Source organism: Sporobolomyces salmoneus (genome assembly GCF_050403485.1).
Source record: "Sporobolomyces salmoneus JCM6883 DNA, S_salmoneus_JCM6883_v1_ctg8, whole genome shotgun sequence".
Classification (NCBI taxonomy): Eukaryota; Fungi; Basidiomycota; class Microbotryomycetes; order Sporidiobolales; family Sporidiobolaceae; genus Sporobolomyces; species Sporobolomyces salmoneus.
Genome location: NW_027481155.1, coordinates 226,813 through 243,105, shown reverse-complemented (window position 1 = coordinate 243,105; position 16,293 = coordinate 226,813). Strand labels below are relative to the sequence as shown.

Sequence of the window (16,293 nt, the reverse complement as noted above, 5' to 3'; positions counted from 1 at the left end):
GAAAAGAGAGTTGAGTCGATTTTCAAATCTCGTTCAATCCTCTCCCTCATCGAGCAGAGTGACCATCCTTCCCACGGTAACATCGATCTCTCTCTCCTCGTCCTCTCCTCCGTCACGTTCCTTCTTCGCACGATATTCCATCTCCATCTTCGAAACTGCCTGAGCGGTCGACGATAAATCTTGATCTTCTTGCGGGAACGTGACCGCGGGACCGACAAAACAATCGTTCCGGACGCAGAGTTGATAGAACGCTCGCCAGTAGGGATCGACCGTGAGAGTTTGTGCGTTTCCCACGACGATCAGGAGCTCTTTCGCTCGAGTCATCGCGACGTTGAACCTGCGGGAGGATCGAGTCAGCGTGAGAGCCTTGTGAAGGACGAGAAAGGTCTCACCGTTTCGGCTCAAAGATCAATCCGCGATTCGTTTGACGGTCGTGCTCGATCCATCGTTTGTTGAGGGATCGAACAGGCGAGATGATCACCACACGATTCTCAGCACCTTGAAGCGCTTCGACATTACCGACGTCTACTCACAAGTACCGGGTCAGCAGGACGAAGGCGGAAGAATGAGAGCCCAGAAGAGCTGTAACTCACCGACAGCGCCCAAATTGACTTTACGCAAAGCAAGACGAATCCTCCAAACCTGTTCCCTGAACGGCGAAATCACGCTCACATCCTTCGGTGACACTTTCCCGTGTCCTCGTTCTTCACCATCTCTCACGAGATCCTGAATGAGTTTCACGACGAGGTTGATCTCGGATGGATTGAAGAACGAAGAACCTTCTTCAACTTCGAAATCTTCTCCGGATGTGTGCGCGAACACCATGGGGAAAGTGGAATGAGGGAGAAGGGACCAGTTGCGGAGTGGGGTGCGTTGAATCGTTTCAGAGGCGAAGGGAAGGAGAGTCTCGTGATAGAACTAGCGAGGACAAGTTCGTCAGTCAAAGATCAGGTCGGTGATTCCGCGAGGGAGACTCACGAGTGTAGAAGGTAACCAGAGTATTTCCTCGACGCTTCGATAATTCCGAACGAGATCGACGAACGGTGTCGTTCTCAGATCCCATTCGAGGTCCGGATACTTTCTCCGATTCTTCCTCGAGAACGGATGATCGTCGTACAGCGGTAACCGCAATAATCGTTCGAGAAGAGAAACATCGAAATCGTGGTCTCTCGCGACGGACGAGACGATGTGAGGTGAGAGTTGGTTCGAATCTCCACAGATCGTGACGTGGGCGGGTGAGGTCGTGTTGAATGATTCGGTTAGGACGACGGCGAGGGCAGGCAAGAGATCGGACTCGACGGCTTGTCCCGCTTCGTCGATGAGGAGATAGTTGAAGTGAGGCGGTACGAGTGCGGGTGGTTGATCGGGGACGAGACGGGAGGAGAGATGGGTTTCGAGTGAGGCGAGGTTCGAATTCGTAAGGCGGGACGAGAGGAGAATCGAACAGTCGAGGACGGTTGTACAGATGACTCGTTTCGAGAGAAGGGTCGCAACGTCGGGAATACCGAATGCTTCACCTTCGACGTGACAGAAAGGTAAGAGTTCGCCTCTAACTTCGTTGAAAGGTCGACTTGGATGATTCAGCCGCAGAAGCTGTGAAGGCATGAGGGAGCGTAGTCGAAGGGCGAGAGTGTCGGTTGAAGGATTCGACGCTCCGCACACGAGGACATGCGCGTTCGGGTATTCTGTGCAATATCGATGCGTGAGCAATGGAAATGTCAATTGGGGATTAGACACGACACTGCTCACCTTTTAATATTTGAAAGACGGATTCGACGAGGGTTTTCGTTTTACCCGTTCCCGGAGGCCCTGATATCAGTAGAGGAGCTCTATGTTTCGCCCATAATATCGATCGAACAGCGTTCTGACGTAACGACTCTGATTAGTCAAACGCGCAGAATAGAATCTGAGGATCAGACTGACTTTTTGTTCCTCGTTCAAATGAGCATCAACCCATCTCCGCCCCGTCAAGTTCGGTAGGTCTTCTTCATCATCGTCGTCGTCGTTCTCGCCTTGTGATAGGTCTTCATGTATCGGGAACAACCAACTTTCGATATTTGATCGTTTCCGAGGAGTTTTCACTCGTCGACCATTTGACCCCGACGATGTTTTCGTGGTAGTATCGGAATCGTTGTTGTCGTTGTTGAGATGCATATCGACGATTTCTGTCGCAGTCTTCCAATCCTCAAACATTCGATCTGCGAGGAAAAGTTACCCTTCATCAGTCCATGTGTTCGTTCTGATTAAGGACAACGTCCAAGCTCACCCTGAATCTTCCAAATCACATTAACTTTGATCCCTCTCTCCCCCTCTGCTCCCTCTTCCCCCTCCATCTCTCCTCCCACCCCTCCTTCCTCATTCTTCTTCAACCACCCTTTCGCCTGTCCATCAACACTCAACACAACCTCTCCTTTCACTCTCTCGATCGCATAAACCCTAGCTTCCACTTCAACTCCCTTCCAACCTTGAATCTCGGGGATCAGGGGTCGTAGGAAACAAGTATCTCCCATTTGAACTGGGGGCCAGGATTCTCGAATGAACGGGGTTGGGAGCGAGTAGAGATGTATCGTCGAAGAGGAATCATCGGGAGAGAAAGTCGAGGATGAAGATGAGTAAGGACGTAAGAGGACGTTGTAAAGAGTAGATTCGTATAATTCGTATTGTCTCGCACTGTACTCTAACGCTTGAAGTGGGATCCAATGTGCCGCATAAGTCGATGGGGATAAGAGAGGTAAATCGAGTCGTGCTTGAGAGGAATCTTTCCCCTTCTTCGAGGCGTAGTCGTTCGTGAGGGATTGGGATAATTTCGCGTTTCGTGATAATTGAGCTTTGATTCGTTCAGTACCGGTTTCTTCGAGTTGTTTGAAGGTTGTTAATAGTCGAGGTGGATAAATATCGTCGATCAATGCCGTATAGGTTTCTTCTTCATTCGAAGGAGGAAGGGGAAAGACGAGAGTCGGGATTGAAGTGTTCGCTTGTCGAAGCCAGAGAGGGTTGTAGATCGGGGCGAACCTCGACAAGGTCGCACTGGGATCTGTGGTCGATTCGTCGTCGGTGGGAGGCGGAAGGACTGTCATTGGGTTCACGTTTCGCATTGCGGCTTCTTTCGAAGACATGGCGAGGGTGAGAAAAGTCGAGTGGGAATTAGGAGGGTGATTCGGCGGTGGGGGAGGAGCAGATACATTGAAGTTGGGTTGGAAATGGTGTTGAGGCGGCGGGAAACCGGAAGGAGGAAGAGGAGGAGTCGAAATCGTTGAAGCGGGATAAGAACTAAGGGAATTCGTTTGAGACGGGGTACGAGAAGTCGCGGTCGTCGTGGTTGCTGGGGGAGGTGTTTGTTGATGAGGATTATATGCAGAGTTATAGATGGGATGATAGGGACGATGAGGGAACGGAAGTTGAGATTGAATTTGTGAATTTTGATTTTGAACTTGTTGAAACTGAAATTGATTCGAAGATGCCGATGCTGTTGATGCTGAGGGATACAGAGATGAATGATGAGGGATGCTTTGACCGTTCGAGACTAGTCCTGGAGGTCGAATAGGTAAACCGGGAGGTAGAGCTGAACCATCTCAAGGTGAAAGAACGAGAGTCAGCTCGCCTTGCCCGCACATAAGATACCCAGAGTAGACTCACGACGATGTCTATGATCACCCTTGATCGGTTGTAGACCTGGCAAGCCTGGAGGGAGAGGTGTGTGAGATGTTGAGGGACCGTTTTGGACTCCTCGAGGAACAGATGGAGGTCCTCCTCCAATCCAAGTAGCCTGCATGGTCTATCTGTCCCTCGGTCTTGCAAGGCGAATAAGCTAAGTCGAAAAGTCGAGCGAGTCGAACTGGAACTGGCAGGAGAAGAAGAAGGATTCTCTCTTCTCTTCTCTCTCCCTTCCCCGACTCTATGCCGACGGGATACACCTCCTCGTTCAAGCTCTGTACTATCTCGACTCTACCCCGGATCGAAGACGCTCTGAATCCCCCTCAAGTACGAATCTGCGCGAGGTAAGTTTCGGTTCTCTCTTTCCTTCAACCCCCACCTCTCCAGTCTGACCCACTCGCGGGCGTTACAGGGTGATAGGGCTCGATGCTGAACAAGGTCTCTGTCTCGTCGCTGACCCTGTCTCGCCAGGAGCTCTCCCTACGATTATACTCGATTTCAATCAAGTCGTTCTCGATGGAAACGGCTCCGTTCTACCTCCCAAACTCAAAGATCTCGTCATGATATTCGGGGAACTCGTTCCCAATACCCTCGTTAGTCCTGCCTTTGTCTGCTCACACTGGCGGCCGATCGTCGAAAGAGACTGAAGCGAATTTTCTTTCTGCGTTTTCGCAGGATTCGTCTCGAGTACCTCGGAATCAGCTAGGATTCCTCAATGCACAACTACCAGACTCGGCTAGGCTATTGGTCGCGAAACGATTAGCACGAATTGAGGAAGGACATGGAGCGGGATTCGACGTGAACGAATGGAGTTCAACAGTTGAAAATGTACAATCTCATCTCGCTGCGAGATAGGTCGAGTGTATCATCCGAAGGTGAGTTTATTCTATTGCTGTGAGGTGATGTATTTGTATGCTAATCCAATGCTATCTAAATAAGTTATGCGAGAAAAATACAGTTTTCAAAAATCGACGAGAACCTCCCTTCAGTCGTTCTTATCTCCATCCCCTCCTCTCGACCTCCCTCCTCAACGCCCCAATAGCCCCTACCCCACTCTTACAACACCCTCCCCCGACAACTCCTCCCCAAACTCCTCCTTCTCTCGCAATTTCCATCGCGTCGGCTACTAAATTCGCCCATTTCTCATCCGTCAATCCGAGCGGATGGGACCAGGTACGAGTTTCTACGGAATAGACGGCACCTCCGTCGGGGTAGAGAACGAAGAATGGCGCAGAGGAGGAGAAGGTGGTGGAAGGTTGGGAGGAAATGAAGGAGCGATAGGAGGAAGTGAGGATTGAAGTGACGGATTTACAGTGAAGCGGTGAGGTGCAGTTGAAACCGATCGCATCTGCGGGGACTAAAGGAGTATCGACGTCTTTGGGCTGTCCGAACGTAGCTTGAATAACGAACGGGGCTTGTTCCTCCAACGATTCGAGGTGTTTGTATTCTTGATCCGGTAATTTAACTCGTTCTTCACTAGTGTCGGTCCCAACGAGAGGAAAGACGAAACTGATATAAAACGGAATCGTCGATCCCGTTTCTCGCCTGAATTGAGTCATTGCTCGTCGGATCGCTCGGGCTTCGTACAAGTTTGGGACGGTTTCGAATGATAAAACCGACAAGTCTTTGAATTGAGGGGATTTCGAGAAGTTCCTCAAGCGAAGGAGGTGCCAGGCTGAGAGGTAATCTTCCGGACTCGCCTCATCGGAGGAGGAAGTGTGGAAGATTTCGAGAGGTAAGGGAATCGAATCGAACGCTTCTTGACCTGAAGCGAATCGCGAGGGGGAGATCGAAGGAGTTGGACCGAAGGGGGGTGGGTAGAGTCCTGCGTATTCTTGACCGGGTTGAAGGGAGGCTCCGAACGGACCGAGGGAGAGGGAATTGAGAGGTTTCTTCGACATCGAATCGGAGTGCGAGTGGGAGTGGGAACAGGAGGAAGGAAGGGGTAGTTCAGTGAGGAGTGGGATGGCGGAGTTCATGAGAATTAGGGAGGAATCGAGGAGTTCTTGAGAGTAGGGACCGGAGGAAGGGAGGAATAGAGGGAGAGAGGATTGATAACTACGAAAATTAGGATCGTGAGTCTCTCTCATCTATCGACACATTCAGTTGTCGTGGGGAGAGTGGACTCACGTGCAAGTCTGAACGATATCAGCACCCGCCTCGATCCATTTCGAGTGTAAATCTCGAAGAGTTTCTCTCCCTTCTCGAGTTTTCAATAATTCGGAAGACCACAAGTTTGAATCGAGTTGTTGTGCGACCGGATAAGATTGCAACGTCGTTCCCATTCCACCGTCTGTACGAACGTTTGGGAGTCACTCGGACTCGGAGTTGAGTGAAAACCACAGAAAGAGAGAGAAGACGAGAGAGAGGGAGGAGAACGAACCGAGGACGAGGACGGGTACGGCACCATCTTTTGCGGGCGGGAATAGAGCAGCCATTCTCGTATCGTCGAGAGACCAGATCGGGTAGAAGTGGTAGTAGAGAGAGAGACGGCGCGGCGATCGTAACTTTCTCTCTCCAGAAACTCGCTCATTCCTCTCCTCCACTACTCAGCCGACTACCCGCCCCACGATGTTCTCCTCTTTCATTGAATCTTTCCTCCCCACGGTCTACGCGGACGAACAACCTGCCCAAGCGGCCGACGCCGTCGAGGCCAAATCAGATGCGAATCAAGTCGCTAAAGAGAAGGAATCGGAACCTAGTCAGGAGGAACAGGTAGAGGAGGCAGAGGAGGAAGAGGAGGAGGAAGAGGTAGAGGACGTACGTCTATGGCTCCTTCTGCGAGTGATGGATGAGGAGATTGAAGATGGAATTCGGAGGTGAGGGAATTGGAGAGATTCCGAGGCAAGGTCTCGCGATGGGGAGACTGAGGGGATCAGGGTATACGCGATGAGAACTCTCGCATGAGCTGGCTGGCTTCTCGTAAAGCCGGAGTTGATAGAACGGGATCTTCGGATGAGTTGAACGGAATCATCTCATCTTCGACCAACAGCTCCCTAAGCGTGTATGAGATCGATTCGATACTGACACTATGATGGTTTGTTCCCTACTCTACAGCAAGGAGAAGCTATCCGAGAGGGTGAGTTCTGATTCTTAGTTCTCAATTGCCATTCTCTTTCTCTCTTCTCGTTCGTTTAGGACCTCGAGCTGACTCCTCGTGAGAACGTAACCTTATAGCTTGCGGTCAAACCAAAGTGTGTGCAAACTTCAAGCACCATTTCGAAGAGTGCGGAGAGCGACTCGCGGCGGGAAAGACGATCGTTGACGGAGAGACTTGCGTTGAGGAACTTTGTAAGTCTTCTTCCTGTGCTTTCCTTTCTGTTCCATACACCTGCTTGCGAGGCGCTGCGGAAACGTCGAGAGTGGCGCGAATCGACGGACAGCGAGGGGTTGCCTCGACTGAAAATCCGAAATGAAAACTGACAATTCCGTTCGTTCGTCTTGATTTACAGTCCACTACATGCACTGTGTCGACGACTGCGTAAGCTACCTGATACCCTTTCCATCCCGAATTATACACTGTGACTGACCCTTTACTTGAATTCTCCCTGAACAGGCCGCCCCTAAAATCTTCGCTGCTCTCAAGTAAAGTGACGATCCGCGGTCTGGTCAAGTTGGAGAGGTGTATCTAAATGGTGAGACGGTGATGAGTGATGGAGGTATAGTTGACGATGCGGGAGGTTCTCTGAACGTCGTTTCTTTTGCAAAACTGAAAATTTCTCTCTTTCCTTTTATGTTCCTTTCTTTCTTTCTTTCTCTTTGCTCATTCCATTCATACTATTCTCATTGCTTTCATTATGCTCCTCGCTGGGTTCGCCCTCTCTGCTTGGGCTCGAACGAAAGAGAGAGACCGGCCGGCGAGGGTTTCATTTCGAACTCGCTTTCGCTATTTTGCCTCGCTCTCGCGCTCTTGTGTCAAACCCACAACAACATGAGCTTCCAACTTTGCAACTGAGCGGATTTTTGACTTTCACGACTTGCGATTTTCGAAGACTTTGCGATTTTCCCTTGATCTCGCTTTCACCTCACCTCCCGACTCCCGACCATGTTGAACCACCTCCTAGCCACTCGGTACACTTCCTCCTCGCCTCCGCTAATCGTACTCTCCGACTCTCTCCTCCAGCCCGGTCTCTCACTCTTCAATCAACTCATCTCCTCTTCTCCTTCCTCGACTCACACCATACTCTTATGCGCCGAGCAACCTCCCATGCAAGCTATTCCCGATGGACTCGATTGCAGTAAGGTTCAGGTGATCGATTGTACGATTGATCAAGATTTCCCTCGACCTTCAACTAGTACTTCCTCTCCTTCCTCTTCTAGTGTCGTAGCAGAAGTAGATCTCTCCCTTTCAGAAGCACAACATACTCTTGAAAAGGCGCTAGTGGAAGCAGTCAAGAAAGCGAGAACAGAAGCGGGAGGAGGGACGGCACAAATCGCGATTGATGGGATCAATTCGTTTGGGGATGAATTGGGTACAGAAGGAGTTTGGAGATTGATCAAGAAAGGTCTCAAAGCATTGGAAGGGCTACCTTGTGCGTACATCTTGATCTCTCGTTTGTTGGGGCAGGAGAAAAAAGCTGAATCTCTCTTTTGATTTTTGCAGTTGGATCTCGTTTAATCCTCCTACATCACGACCATTTCCCTCTCCTTCCCTCCTCCACCTCTTCCTCTCATGATTCACCCTCGCTCCTTTCTTCTCTCCTGTCCCCGCTTCTCTCTCCTTCAACGATCCATCTAACCCTCCACCCAATTCCTCACTTCGAAACTCTCTCTTCCCGGTTCTCCCTCTCTCTCCCCTCAACCGTCTCACCTACCGATTCTCCAGATCTACGGACGACCGAGTTCCTCGCGCGGTTGAGGGAGAGAGGGGTTGGAGACCCGTTCAGAAGACCAGAGAGGAGCGATGAGGAAGATGAACGAATCCCCTTAGATGCGCTTGGAGACGGAGAAGCTAAAGCGGTGATGGGATGGAACTGTAGAGGGGTTACAGTCGGGAAGGTTTCAAGAATCGGGGGTGCTGGAAATGGAGGAGGAGGAACAATGAATGGAGCGGGAGAGAAGAAAGTGGTTACTTGGGGATTTGAAGGCCTGCGGAGGAAGAATGAAGACAAGTTTGAGGTGGAGGGAGTTGAACTGGGAGCAGTGCTCGAACCGAGGAAATTGGGCAAATCGAATCAAGACGATCCGATTGTGAGTATTTCCTTGCTCTCGAGTCACCGCTCGCTCGCTGACAACTAGTCACTCTGTCTCACCAGTCCAACGTCAACGCAACCTCTTCTTCCTCTTCACGACCCGCTCCCACCTCCTCTTCTTCCTCCTCTTCGACACCGACCGCACTCCCCTTCTCTCTCTCCCTAACGCCCTCTCAACTAGCCGCCCGTTCTCTCGTCGCGAACCCTTATGAAGGTTCTAACCAACCTATTTTCGGTGAAGCGGGGTATACTGGTCAAATGGATAAGAATGAACAACCTGGTGCAGCGAGAGGCAATGGGGGTTTGAGGGTAGAGTATACGGCGGATAGAGGGGATGATCTGGATGAGGAGGAACCGGATGAGGATTTGGAAATCTGAACGAAAGGATTGAATTGCTTTGAAGGAATGAAGAAACGAACGAGAGAGAGATAGAAGCTACGAAAGAAACAGATTGGTCGCCAAGAAGGAGTAACAAGAGTGTCTATTTAATCGTACTGGAAGAAGGAAGAAGGAGAATCTAAGCGAAAGTAGCGGGACGAGCACCTTGCCCAGCGAGATCGAAAACGATTCCCGCGACTTTTTGCGCAAGAGCTAAATCACCCCACCTCACATTGAGTCAGTCGCTGTCAACCTGACGAGTCGTAGAGTGCGTGGATGGGACTTACCATCCGCCTTTTCCCTCGTCGCTGCCTCTGCATAAACCCTTACGCAATCCTCCGTTCCACTCGGTCTAACGAAACTCCTCCCCTTTTCGACCTCTCCCACCGCCTCGTCTACTTTTGCTTGAAGTCCCTCCGGTTTAACTACCTTCCTCTCTGCGTCTTCCGTAGTGAACGCATGTCGATCCTTGACGAATACCTTGACTAAACGATTTGGCAAGTCCGAGTAAGCCGAATCCCATTGAGCAGGCGTCCATTGTCGATGTAACAAGACGGTTTCGACTAGTAACATATCGCTCAAAGCATCCCCTACCGTTTGATTAATGACATCGATCAGAGCTTTAAGGTTCGCCAACGCTTGAGTTTCCGAGGGATTCGAAGGAGAATGGGAGGAGATCAAGGAGAGGGAAGAGGGGGAGAAGAGAACGGTACCGTGTCCGTTCGCTTCGAAGTAGACTCCGATATCGTACGAAGCGGCGGCGTGATGGAGGTGTTTAACTCCGGTTGGGACGCACGTTACTGGAACTCCCTGCTCTCATTCTTCCTCGTGAGCTCTCTTTCTCCTTCGAAGGGATAGAAGAGAAAGAGGGATTCACGTACAAGGACATCCTCGAGATAATTCGTCGAAGCTCCATTCGCATAAGCCGTCTGAACCACTCCAACCTTCATCTTTTCCCTCAATCCCGCATCCTTAACCAAATCCATAATGAACCCCGCCGTCAATCCAGCAATCTTGTCCCCATCCAACAAATGGAAAACGTTCTCGTCATCGGAATAATAATAAACGATTCGATCGGCGTCTCCGTCGTAGGAACAGTAGCGTTGATTAGGGATTAGAGGAACTCCAGCAGGTCCTCGTTGTTGCGTTTTAACGTAGTCGGCTCCGCAGTTGAGGTTGAGCTGACCGGGAGTGGTGGTGTCGTCCCGGGAGAGGATGAGGGGGAGGAGATCGGAGGAGAGATGGGAGGAGAAGGATTTGAGAACGGGAGCTCCGACTCCATTCGCGCAGTCAACGGTGAGAGCTGGGAGGAGATGACGTCCTTTCTACATCAACTCTCGTCAGACATGAGTGTGAGTCAGTGAGGGCTCTATACTGGGGAAAGGGGAAAGAGACTGAACGCACAGAGAGAATCGTATAAGCTTTCGCGAGTTTCTTGTAGTACCCTTCAATCGTTGGTTCACCATAAGCCTCCTCAGTCCCTTCTGTATTCGTACATCTTACGAGGTAATGCAACTGCGGGGTCGAAACGAGTCCCGCTCCAACTTTCTTCGTATCCATCGCGGTCAAACCATCTTCGAGAGCCCTGACGAGCGCGGGACAAGAAGGTCGAGTATCGTGGCCGTAGATGACGGTTGCTGGGACTGACAAGTCGGTTTGAGTCGATTGAACGATAGAGGAGAGGGAGGAGAAGAGCTCGGAATCGGTAGAGGCGTTCGCGAGGAGAGTTGCGTATTGCTCCCACGAGGAAACGAGCATTTCTCCGTATGGGTCGACGAGTTTAACTCCGTTGTCCTACGCATCTCACTCAAGTTCAGCTCAGAGTACGAGGGACGAAGAGAGGGAAGGGGAAACGAACGCGTTCAGGATTGTGCGAAGCGGTAACCATGACTCCGATCGCTTTACCCCCCAAGTTCTTACTCCTCAAAGCAGCCAATAATCCAACTCTATACAAAACGCTATCGAGTACATCTGCCCTACCCTCGAGAGAAAGACATAGAAGTCGAGCGAGTCGGAACACCTGTCAAGGGGAGACGAGACGAGGACTCACGTAGTTCTGAACCCGGCGGTACCGTAAGTGTATTTGATACCTTGTGGTTTAGGATGAGCTACCGAACCGGCTTGAATCCCCGTTTGATTGAGTTGCATCGTCCGAAGAGTTGTCGCGAAGTGAGTGGTTCGAAACCAACCCAAGTTGGAGACTCGCTCTCTTCCACTTCACTCAACTCGACTACTCTCTACCGCACAATGGCTCCTCCTCAATCCGCTATCCCCGACGACTTCCTTGGTAAGCTTCTTCCTCCGGAACATTGTTCGACTCTCCTTGATCAGTCCACCCTCGGCTCGACAACATCTACTCGACTATCCGACCCGGGGGTTGCACTTCGGAGCACATCAGGCGTTGAATGCAGTAGCTACCTTCCGCGTGAATCGGGATCACGAGCTGGAGAAAGAGTCGGGAGTTTCGGATTGATCAAATCGGGTTTTACCTCTCTTGGAGGACAAACAAGCACCAGACGGCGGCTCTACAGAGCTCTGAAGGCTGTCCTGAGCTGCTGTCAAGCCTAGCACCCTGTTCCGGCTCAACTCTCCCGCTTCCTCGAAAATCGACACTGACCCTTACCCTTCCTCTCCCCGTCTCTGTGCTTTTGGACGAGTAAACAGACATCAAAGCTCAACGAGAAGAGAAGATCCGACAATCGTGGATCGGAGTCATGGAGGCGAAACTCGTTCGGGAAGAATTACAGAAATGTTGGAGAACTGAAGGTGAATCCTCCTCTGTTGCTCTCTCTTCCTCCTCTCCTTCGGGTCCTGCTCTGTCAGGGCGCGAGTACTGATGAGGTAGGATGGGACGAAATAGGTGTAAACCATTATGAAGTATGCCACCCTTTGACGGAGAAATATCTCGATCTACTTAGAACAAACCGAGTCAGTTCTTTTCATTCTTGATTCCCATCTCTCTCGCGGAGAAGAACGTGGTACTGATGGAAATTTTGAGTGGGATGACAGGTTGAGGGATACACTAAACTTGATTTCAAGGCATAGAGTTCTCGTGTGTGTCTCCAATTTTGTAACGAATTCTTTCCTCCATACCGACTTGCGCAAACGCGGGCCGAGCGCGCCACTGAAGACTCGACGAAGCCATCCAAAGGTCATTTGAAGAGCTCGCTTGTCGTGACCGCGCCTAAGGCTAGGTGGTAACAGAGTATCGAACTTGAGACTTGAGAACTCTCTTCCATCCGCTTTGACGACCAGGTCTTGGATGACTCTGCAAAGCATGTCGAGAGTGATTCGACCCGAACGGAGGCAACATAGTGTGGTTGAGGTTCCCGCACTTTCGCGCTCATCCGCTGACGACGTCTCGAACTGTCTCTCTCTTTTCGATCGCTTGTGCGCAAAACAGAGCCGTCTCTGAGATTGGACACACACGAGTCCCGCACGACGATCTAACCGCTTCCCCCCGGTCGAATCCTCGGCATTTGTTTCTTCTCCTTTTGACTCGTCTTCCTCCTCTTCTTGTCCATCGCTTTCGAGAGTTTCCTCTTGTCTTGGGAAAGTTCCTCGTATTTCGCTTTGAGGAACAACTTCTTCTTCTCCGCTACATATCCCCCCTCAACTCGCTATCAGCCCCTTCGTCGTCGAGCGAGAAAGAAAAGGGAGATGGAAACTAACCCTCTTTGAGATAAAACGCTCCCTTCCCTTGGGATCTCTTCTCCTTTTCCTCCTTCTTCCAATCCTTCAACGCCGCCTGTTCTCGTTCCTTCCTCTTTCGTTCAACTAGCCGATTCTCCATTCTCCTCAAACTGTCTTCAATCTTCTCCTTCTCTTCTTCCGGTAATTGATGGTTCTTTCGAGCCTTGAGTGCGGTTTGACGGAGAGTGTCGACTTCGGATTCGAGGGAACCGGAGAGGAAGGAGTAGGAACGTTGGAAGAGTTCGGGGTTGACCGAGCCGGAGAGGGAATCGAACCGTGGATCTCGGGATTTCTGCCATTTCGTGTTCACGGTCAGCTCACGACGAGGAGCAAGCAGAAAGAGAGAGGGATAGGGACGGACCTTTGTGGTAGTCTCTACGATTTGACGCGCTCTTGAAACTGGTCGTTTCGTACTCATTTCCGTCGGCCTAAAAATCGCAACTCATCTCCGATATCAGCCCTCATCTCACTGGCTGAAGAAAGGGAGACGACTCACGCATGCTTATTACTCCGTCCCTCGACTGCTCTATTTCTCCCATTCTTGTCCTTGTTCAGAGTTTTCCCACTCTTTTTGCGAGGTGCTTCTTCTTCTTCTTCTTCCTCGTCTTGATCCGAGGCAAGTTGCTTCCCTTTCCCTTTCCCCTTCCTTGCGGCATGCGCATTCGATTTAGATAATTGTTTCTGAGCTTTCAGGAGCGATGTGAACGGGATTGAAGCGAGTTCTGTGAGGAAAGCACCCCATCTAGAGATTAGCTCAGTAACCACCAATTTCTAAGAGAGGAACTCGTCCTCACCTTTCCCAATCGTTTCCTAATAACGCACACAATCACACATTTAGCTCCCTGTGCGAATGAGAGAGAGAGAGACAAAAGAGAGATTACGAACCTCTTCATCCTCATCCTCATCATCAATCACTTCCCCCTGATCGCTCTCATACAACGCCATTCCATCCTCCTCTTCACTCCCATCTTCACTCTCGCTATCTTCCTCTCGCTGTAATCGTCTTGAGGTAGATGTTTTAGATCGTTCTTGTTCCCATTCATCTTCCTCTGAATCCCCTCCCTCTTCTAGGTCAAGGTCTTCGTCATCAGAGAACCCTTTTTGGGTGAATGCGGGAGCTGGGGCGGAGGAGGATGTGGAAGGGAGGGAACGCGGTTTTGATGAAGAAGAAGGAGGACGAGGCATCACTTCGAAAGGCCGCGGGCCAAGGTTGAGCGCGCTGAATTCGAGGGTTAGAGTGTTTGTATAGCTCGACGAAGTGTCGAGAGGGATAGTGAGGCGATGAAGGGTGAGAAGCGGAAGAAAAGTTTCGAATGATTTCTCCACCTCTTTCACACTCTTCAGTCTCATCTTTCCGCTCAAAGGTCGCGGGCTCGTATGCTGTATGCTCTGGCCAAGCTCCAACACGCGCAAGAATCCTCCCCGATCGTTTTTTTCTCTTTTCTCTCGCTTCGTTCCGATTTTCGCTCAACATTGAGCCAGCTCTCGTGCTCGTGCGAATGTTTCTGCAAGAAATGAGTTATAGGAGTAATTGCAAGTTCATACTGCTTCAGGAGACAAAAAGGAAAGGGTATCGAAACGAAAGAGCACATCAGGGGAGAGAGAGAGAGAAGGAAAAACAGGAGGATAAAGCATGAGCTTTTTATGTGCAAAACTGGGTAGGTAGACAGGGGGGAACGACGAGATTGCGAGAAGATCGAGCGAGAGCTAGAGTCGAGAAGAGAAGCGAAAGGAGGATGAGGATGGGTGTTTTTATCCGAGAACTTTTCGAATTCCTTCGGCTTGACTCGCAGAGATTCGATCTGGGAACTTGATGTCTAGTTTGATCAAGAGATCTCCTTTCGATCTCGGCGAGTTCTTGCGAGTGATTGGCATACCCTGTTCACGTCACTCATTTCAGTCAGTCACTGCGAACGAAAAATCGAGAAAGGTAAGAGTTGACTCACCTCGTTCGGTACTTTGATAACCTGACCTGGTTTCAATGGAGTCCCTCCACCTCTAGGGTACGGTACATTGAAACTAACCGTCCTTCCATCCAAATGAGTGATCGTTCTTCCAACTGTTCCTCCTCCATTCGGACCCGCGAGCGCATCGACCAACGGAACCTCGAGAGTGTAGATGAGATCGTCTCCGTCTCGTTTGAACAAAGGGTGAGGTTTCTCTTCAATGATGAAAACCATGTCTTGAGGTCCGGAAGGAGTTTCGGATCCAGCTCCAGCGAATCGGATTTTCGTTCCCGCTTTCCAGCCGGCTTTCACGTTGACTATGACGAGGAGATGATGAGTCAGTCTGGGAGAGGAGGGAAGGAGGAGAGGGAAGGAGAGAGAGAGACTCACTTTCGAGAACGTTTGATTCTTCACGACCGTTCAACAATTTCTTGGTAATCTTGAGTTTCTTCGTCGTACCCTTGTACAAATCCTCAAGTGAGATTGGGAGAGGTTTGGCTAGAGCACCCAACAAAAAAAAAGTGAGTAATCGAATCAAGGTCTGAAAAGTTACAATTCGTGAAAAGCTCACTGATCTCAGGAGGAGGTTTCTTCGGTGCCGAAGCTCCTCCTCCTCCATACGCATCATCCTCATCCAAATCCATTCCCATTCCCATTCCCCCCATTCCTCCAAACCCACCAGGGAAACCTCCTCCTCCTCCCGAGCTGAACGGACTCGGTCCACCTCCTCCCGCTTTCCTTCTCGAACTTCCACCTCCTCCCATTCCTCCCATTCCTCCACCACCCATACTTCCAAACAAACTCGCAAAGATATCGTTCGGATCACTCGGGTTGAACCCTCCAAACCCTCCTCCTCCTGGAGCTCCTCCACCGCTAGAAGTGAACGAAAATCCACCACCTGGGAATCCTCCTCCGCCTCCTCCTCCTGCGCCGCCGAATGGGTTGAAGCCACCTCCCATTCCAGCACCTTGAGCTCCTCCAGCTCCTGGGAATCCTCCTTTCAATCCTTCTTCACCGTACTACAATTTCCCGTCAAACTCATGTCAGTTTCCTACTTCACAGAGAGAGAGGAAGCAGTGGAAAGACTTACTTGATCATAAATAGCTCTCTTGTCTTTGTCGCTCAACACCTCGTAAGCTTCCGCAACCTGTTTGAATTTCGTCGCGGCTTCCTCGGAACCTTGATTACGATCTGGATGAGTCGCCAATGAGGCTTTCTTGTACGCTTTCTTGATTTCTGCTTCGGAAGCTGATTTCGGGATCCCGAGAGTTTTGTAGTAATCTTGTCCCATTGCTGCTGAGAGAGTTCAGAGTGAGAGGAAGGGGAGGGAGAGATGGGAGATGGGAGATGGAAAGTGAGCTTAGTGGGGGTGACGTCGAGTGAGTTCAAGTGAGTTGAGAGTGCTGTAGCCTCAGTCGTACAGTGTGTGA

General features: G+C 50.6%; 9 protein-coding genes across 9 annotated transcripts; 4 read left to right on the top strand and 5 right to left on the bottom strand.

The window, feature by feature from the left end:
* Positions 1 to 33: 33 nt before the first annotated feature.
* Positions 34 to 3,772, bottom strand: JCM6883_003424 (DEAD/DEAH box helicase family protein; the record flags this gene model as incomplete). The annotated part of the gene is made up of 8 exons (XM_076630130.1): positions 34 to 337; positions 393 to 525; positions 594 to 918; positions 979 to 1,685; positions 1,750 to 1,864; positions 1,924 to 2,198; positions 2,267 to 3,562; positions 3,637 to 3,772. The coding sequence occupies 8 exons, from the start codon at positions 3,770 to 3,772 to the stop codon at positions 34 to 36; spliced, it is 3,291 nt and encodes a 1,096-aa protein (XP_076489888.1).
* A 125-nt stretch (positions 3,773 to 3,897) lies between these two features.
* Positions 3,898 to 4,509, top strand: JCM6883_003423 (uncharacterized protein; the record flags this gene model as incomplete). Its single annotated transcript, XM_076630129.1, has 3 exons — positions 3,898 to 3,998; positions 4,067 to 4,247; positions 4,330 to 4,509. The coding sequence occupies 3 exons, from the start codon at positions 3,898 to 3,900 to the stop codon at positions 4,507 to 4,509; spliced, it is 462 nt and encodes a 153-aa protein (XP_076489887.1).
* Positions 4,510 to 4,649: 140 nt separating this feature from the next.
* On the bottom strand, positions 4,650 to 6,092 carry JCM6883_003422 (uncharacterized protein; the record flags this gene model as incomplete). The annotated part of the gene is made up of 3 exons (XM_076630128.1): positions 4,650 to 5,712; positions 5,785 to 5,947; positions 6,038 to 6,092. The coding sequence occupies 3 exons, from the start codon at positions 6,090 to 6,092 to the stop codon at positions 4,650 to 4,652; spliced, it is 1,281 nt and encodes a 426-aa protein (XP_076489886.1).
* A 133-nt stretch (positions 6,093 to 6,225) lies between these two features.
* Positions 6,226 to 7,243, top strand: JCM6883_003421 (cytochrome b-c1 complex subunit 6 family protein; the record flags this gene model as incomplete). Its single annotated transcript, XM_076630127.1, has 5 exons — positions 6,226 to 6,414; positions 6,712 to 6,733; positions 6,832 to 6,945; positions 7,107 to 7,135; positions 7,211 to 7,243. The coding sequence occupies 5 exons, from the start codon at positions 6,226 to 6,228 to the stop codon at positions 7,241 to 7,243; spliced, it is 387 nt and encodes a 128-aa protein (XP_076489885.1).
* Positions 7,244 to 7,699: 456 nt separating this feature from the next.
* JCM6883_003420 (uncharacterized protein) lies at positions 7,700 to 9,224 on the top strand (the record flags this gene model as incomplete). The annotated part of the gene is made up of 3 exons (XM_076630126.1): positions 7,700 to 8,186; positions 8,258 to 8,844; positions 8,910 to 9,224. The coding sequence occupies 3 exons, from the start codon at positions 7,700 to 7,702 to the stop codon at positions 9,222 to 9,224; spliced, it is 1,389 nt and encodes a 462-aa protein (XP_076489884.1).
* Positions 9,225 to 9,363: 139 nt separating this feature from the next.
* On the bottom strand, positions 9,364 to 11,372 carry PCM1 (phosphoacetylglucosamine mutase PCM1; the record flags this gene model as incomplete). Its single annotated transcript, XM_076630125.1, has 6 exons — positions 9,364 to 9,437; positions 9,512 to 10,034; positions 10,106 to 10,549; positions 10,629 to 11,018; positions 11,083 to 11,200; positions 11,275 to 11,372. The coding sequence occupies 6 exons, from the start codon at positions 11,370 to 11,372 to the stop codon at positions 9,364 to 9,366; spliced, it is 1,647 nt and encodes a 548-aa protein (XP_076489883.1).
* Positions 11,373 to 11,471: 99 nt separating this feature from the next.
* On the top strand, positions 11,472 to 12,269 carry JCM6883_003418 (uncharacterized protein; the record flags this gene model as incomplete). The annotated part of the gene is made up of 4 exons (XM_076630124.1): positions 11,472 to 11,511; positions 11,889 to 11,990; positions 12,085 to 12,152; positions 12,234 to 12,269. The coding sequence occupies 4 exons, from the start codon at positions 11,472 to 11,474 to the stop codon at positions 12,267 to 12,269; spliced, it is 246 nt and encodes an 81-aa protein (XP_076489882.1).
* A 401-nt stretch (positions 12,270 to 12,670) lies between these two features.
* JCM6883_003417 (uncharacterized protein) lies at positions 12,671 to 14,102 on the bottom strand (the record flags this gene model as incomplete). The annotated part of the gene is made up of 6 exons (XM_076630123.1): positions 12,671 to 12,822; positions 12,897 to 13,209; positions 13,279 to 13,345; positions 13,414 to 13,639; positions 13,712 to 13,727; positions 13,803 to 14,102. The coding sequence occupies 6 exons, from the start codon at positions 14,100 to 14,102 to the stop codon at positions 12,671 to 12,673; spliced, it is 1,074 nt and encodes a 357-aa protein (XP_076489881.1).
* A 567-nt stretch (positions 14,103 to 14,669) lies between these two features.
* On the bottom strand, positions 14,670 to 16,154 carry JCM6883_003416 (uncharacterized protein; the record flags this gene model as incomplete). Its single annotated transcript, XM_076630122.1, has 5 exons — positions 14,670 to 14,795; positions 14,864 to 15,180; positions 15,254 to 15,361; positions 15,435 to 15,882; positions 15,954 to 16,154. The coding sequence occupies 5 exons, from the start codon at positions 16,152 to 16,154 to the stop codon at positions 14,670 to 14,672; spliced, it is 1,200 nt and encodes a 399-aa protein (XP_076489880.1).
* Between the last annotated feature and the right edge of the window lie 139 nt (positions 16,155 to 16,293).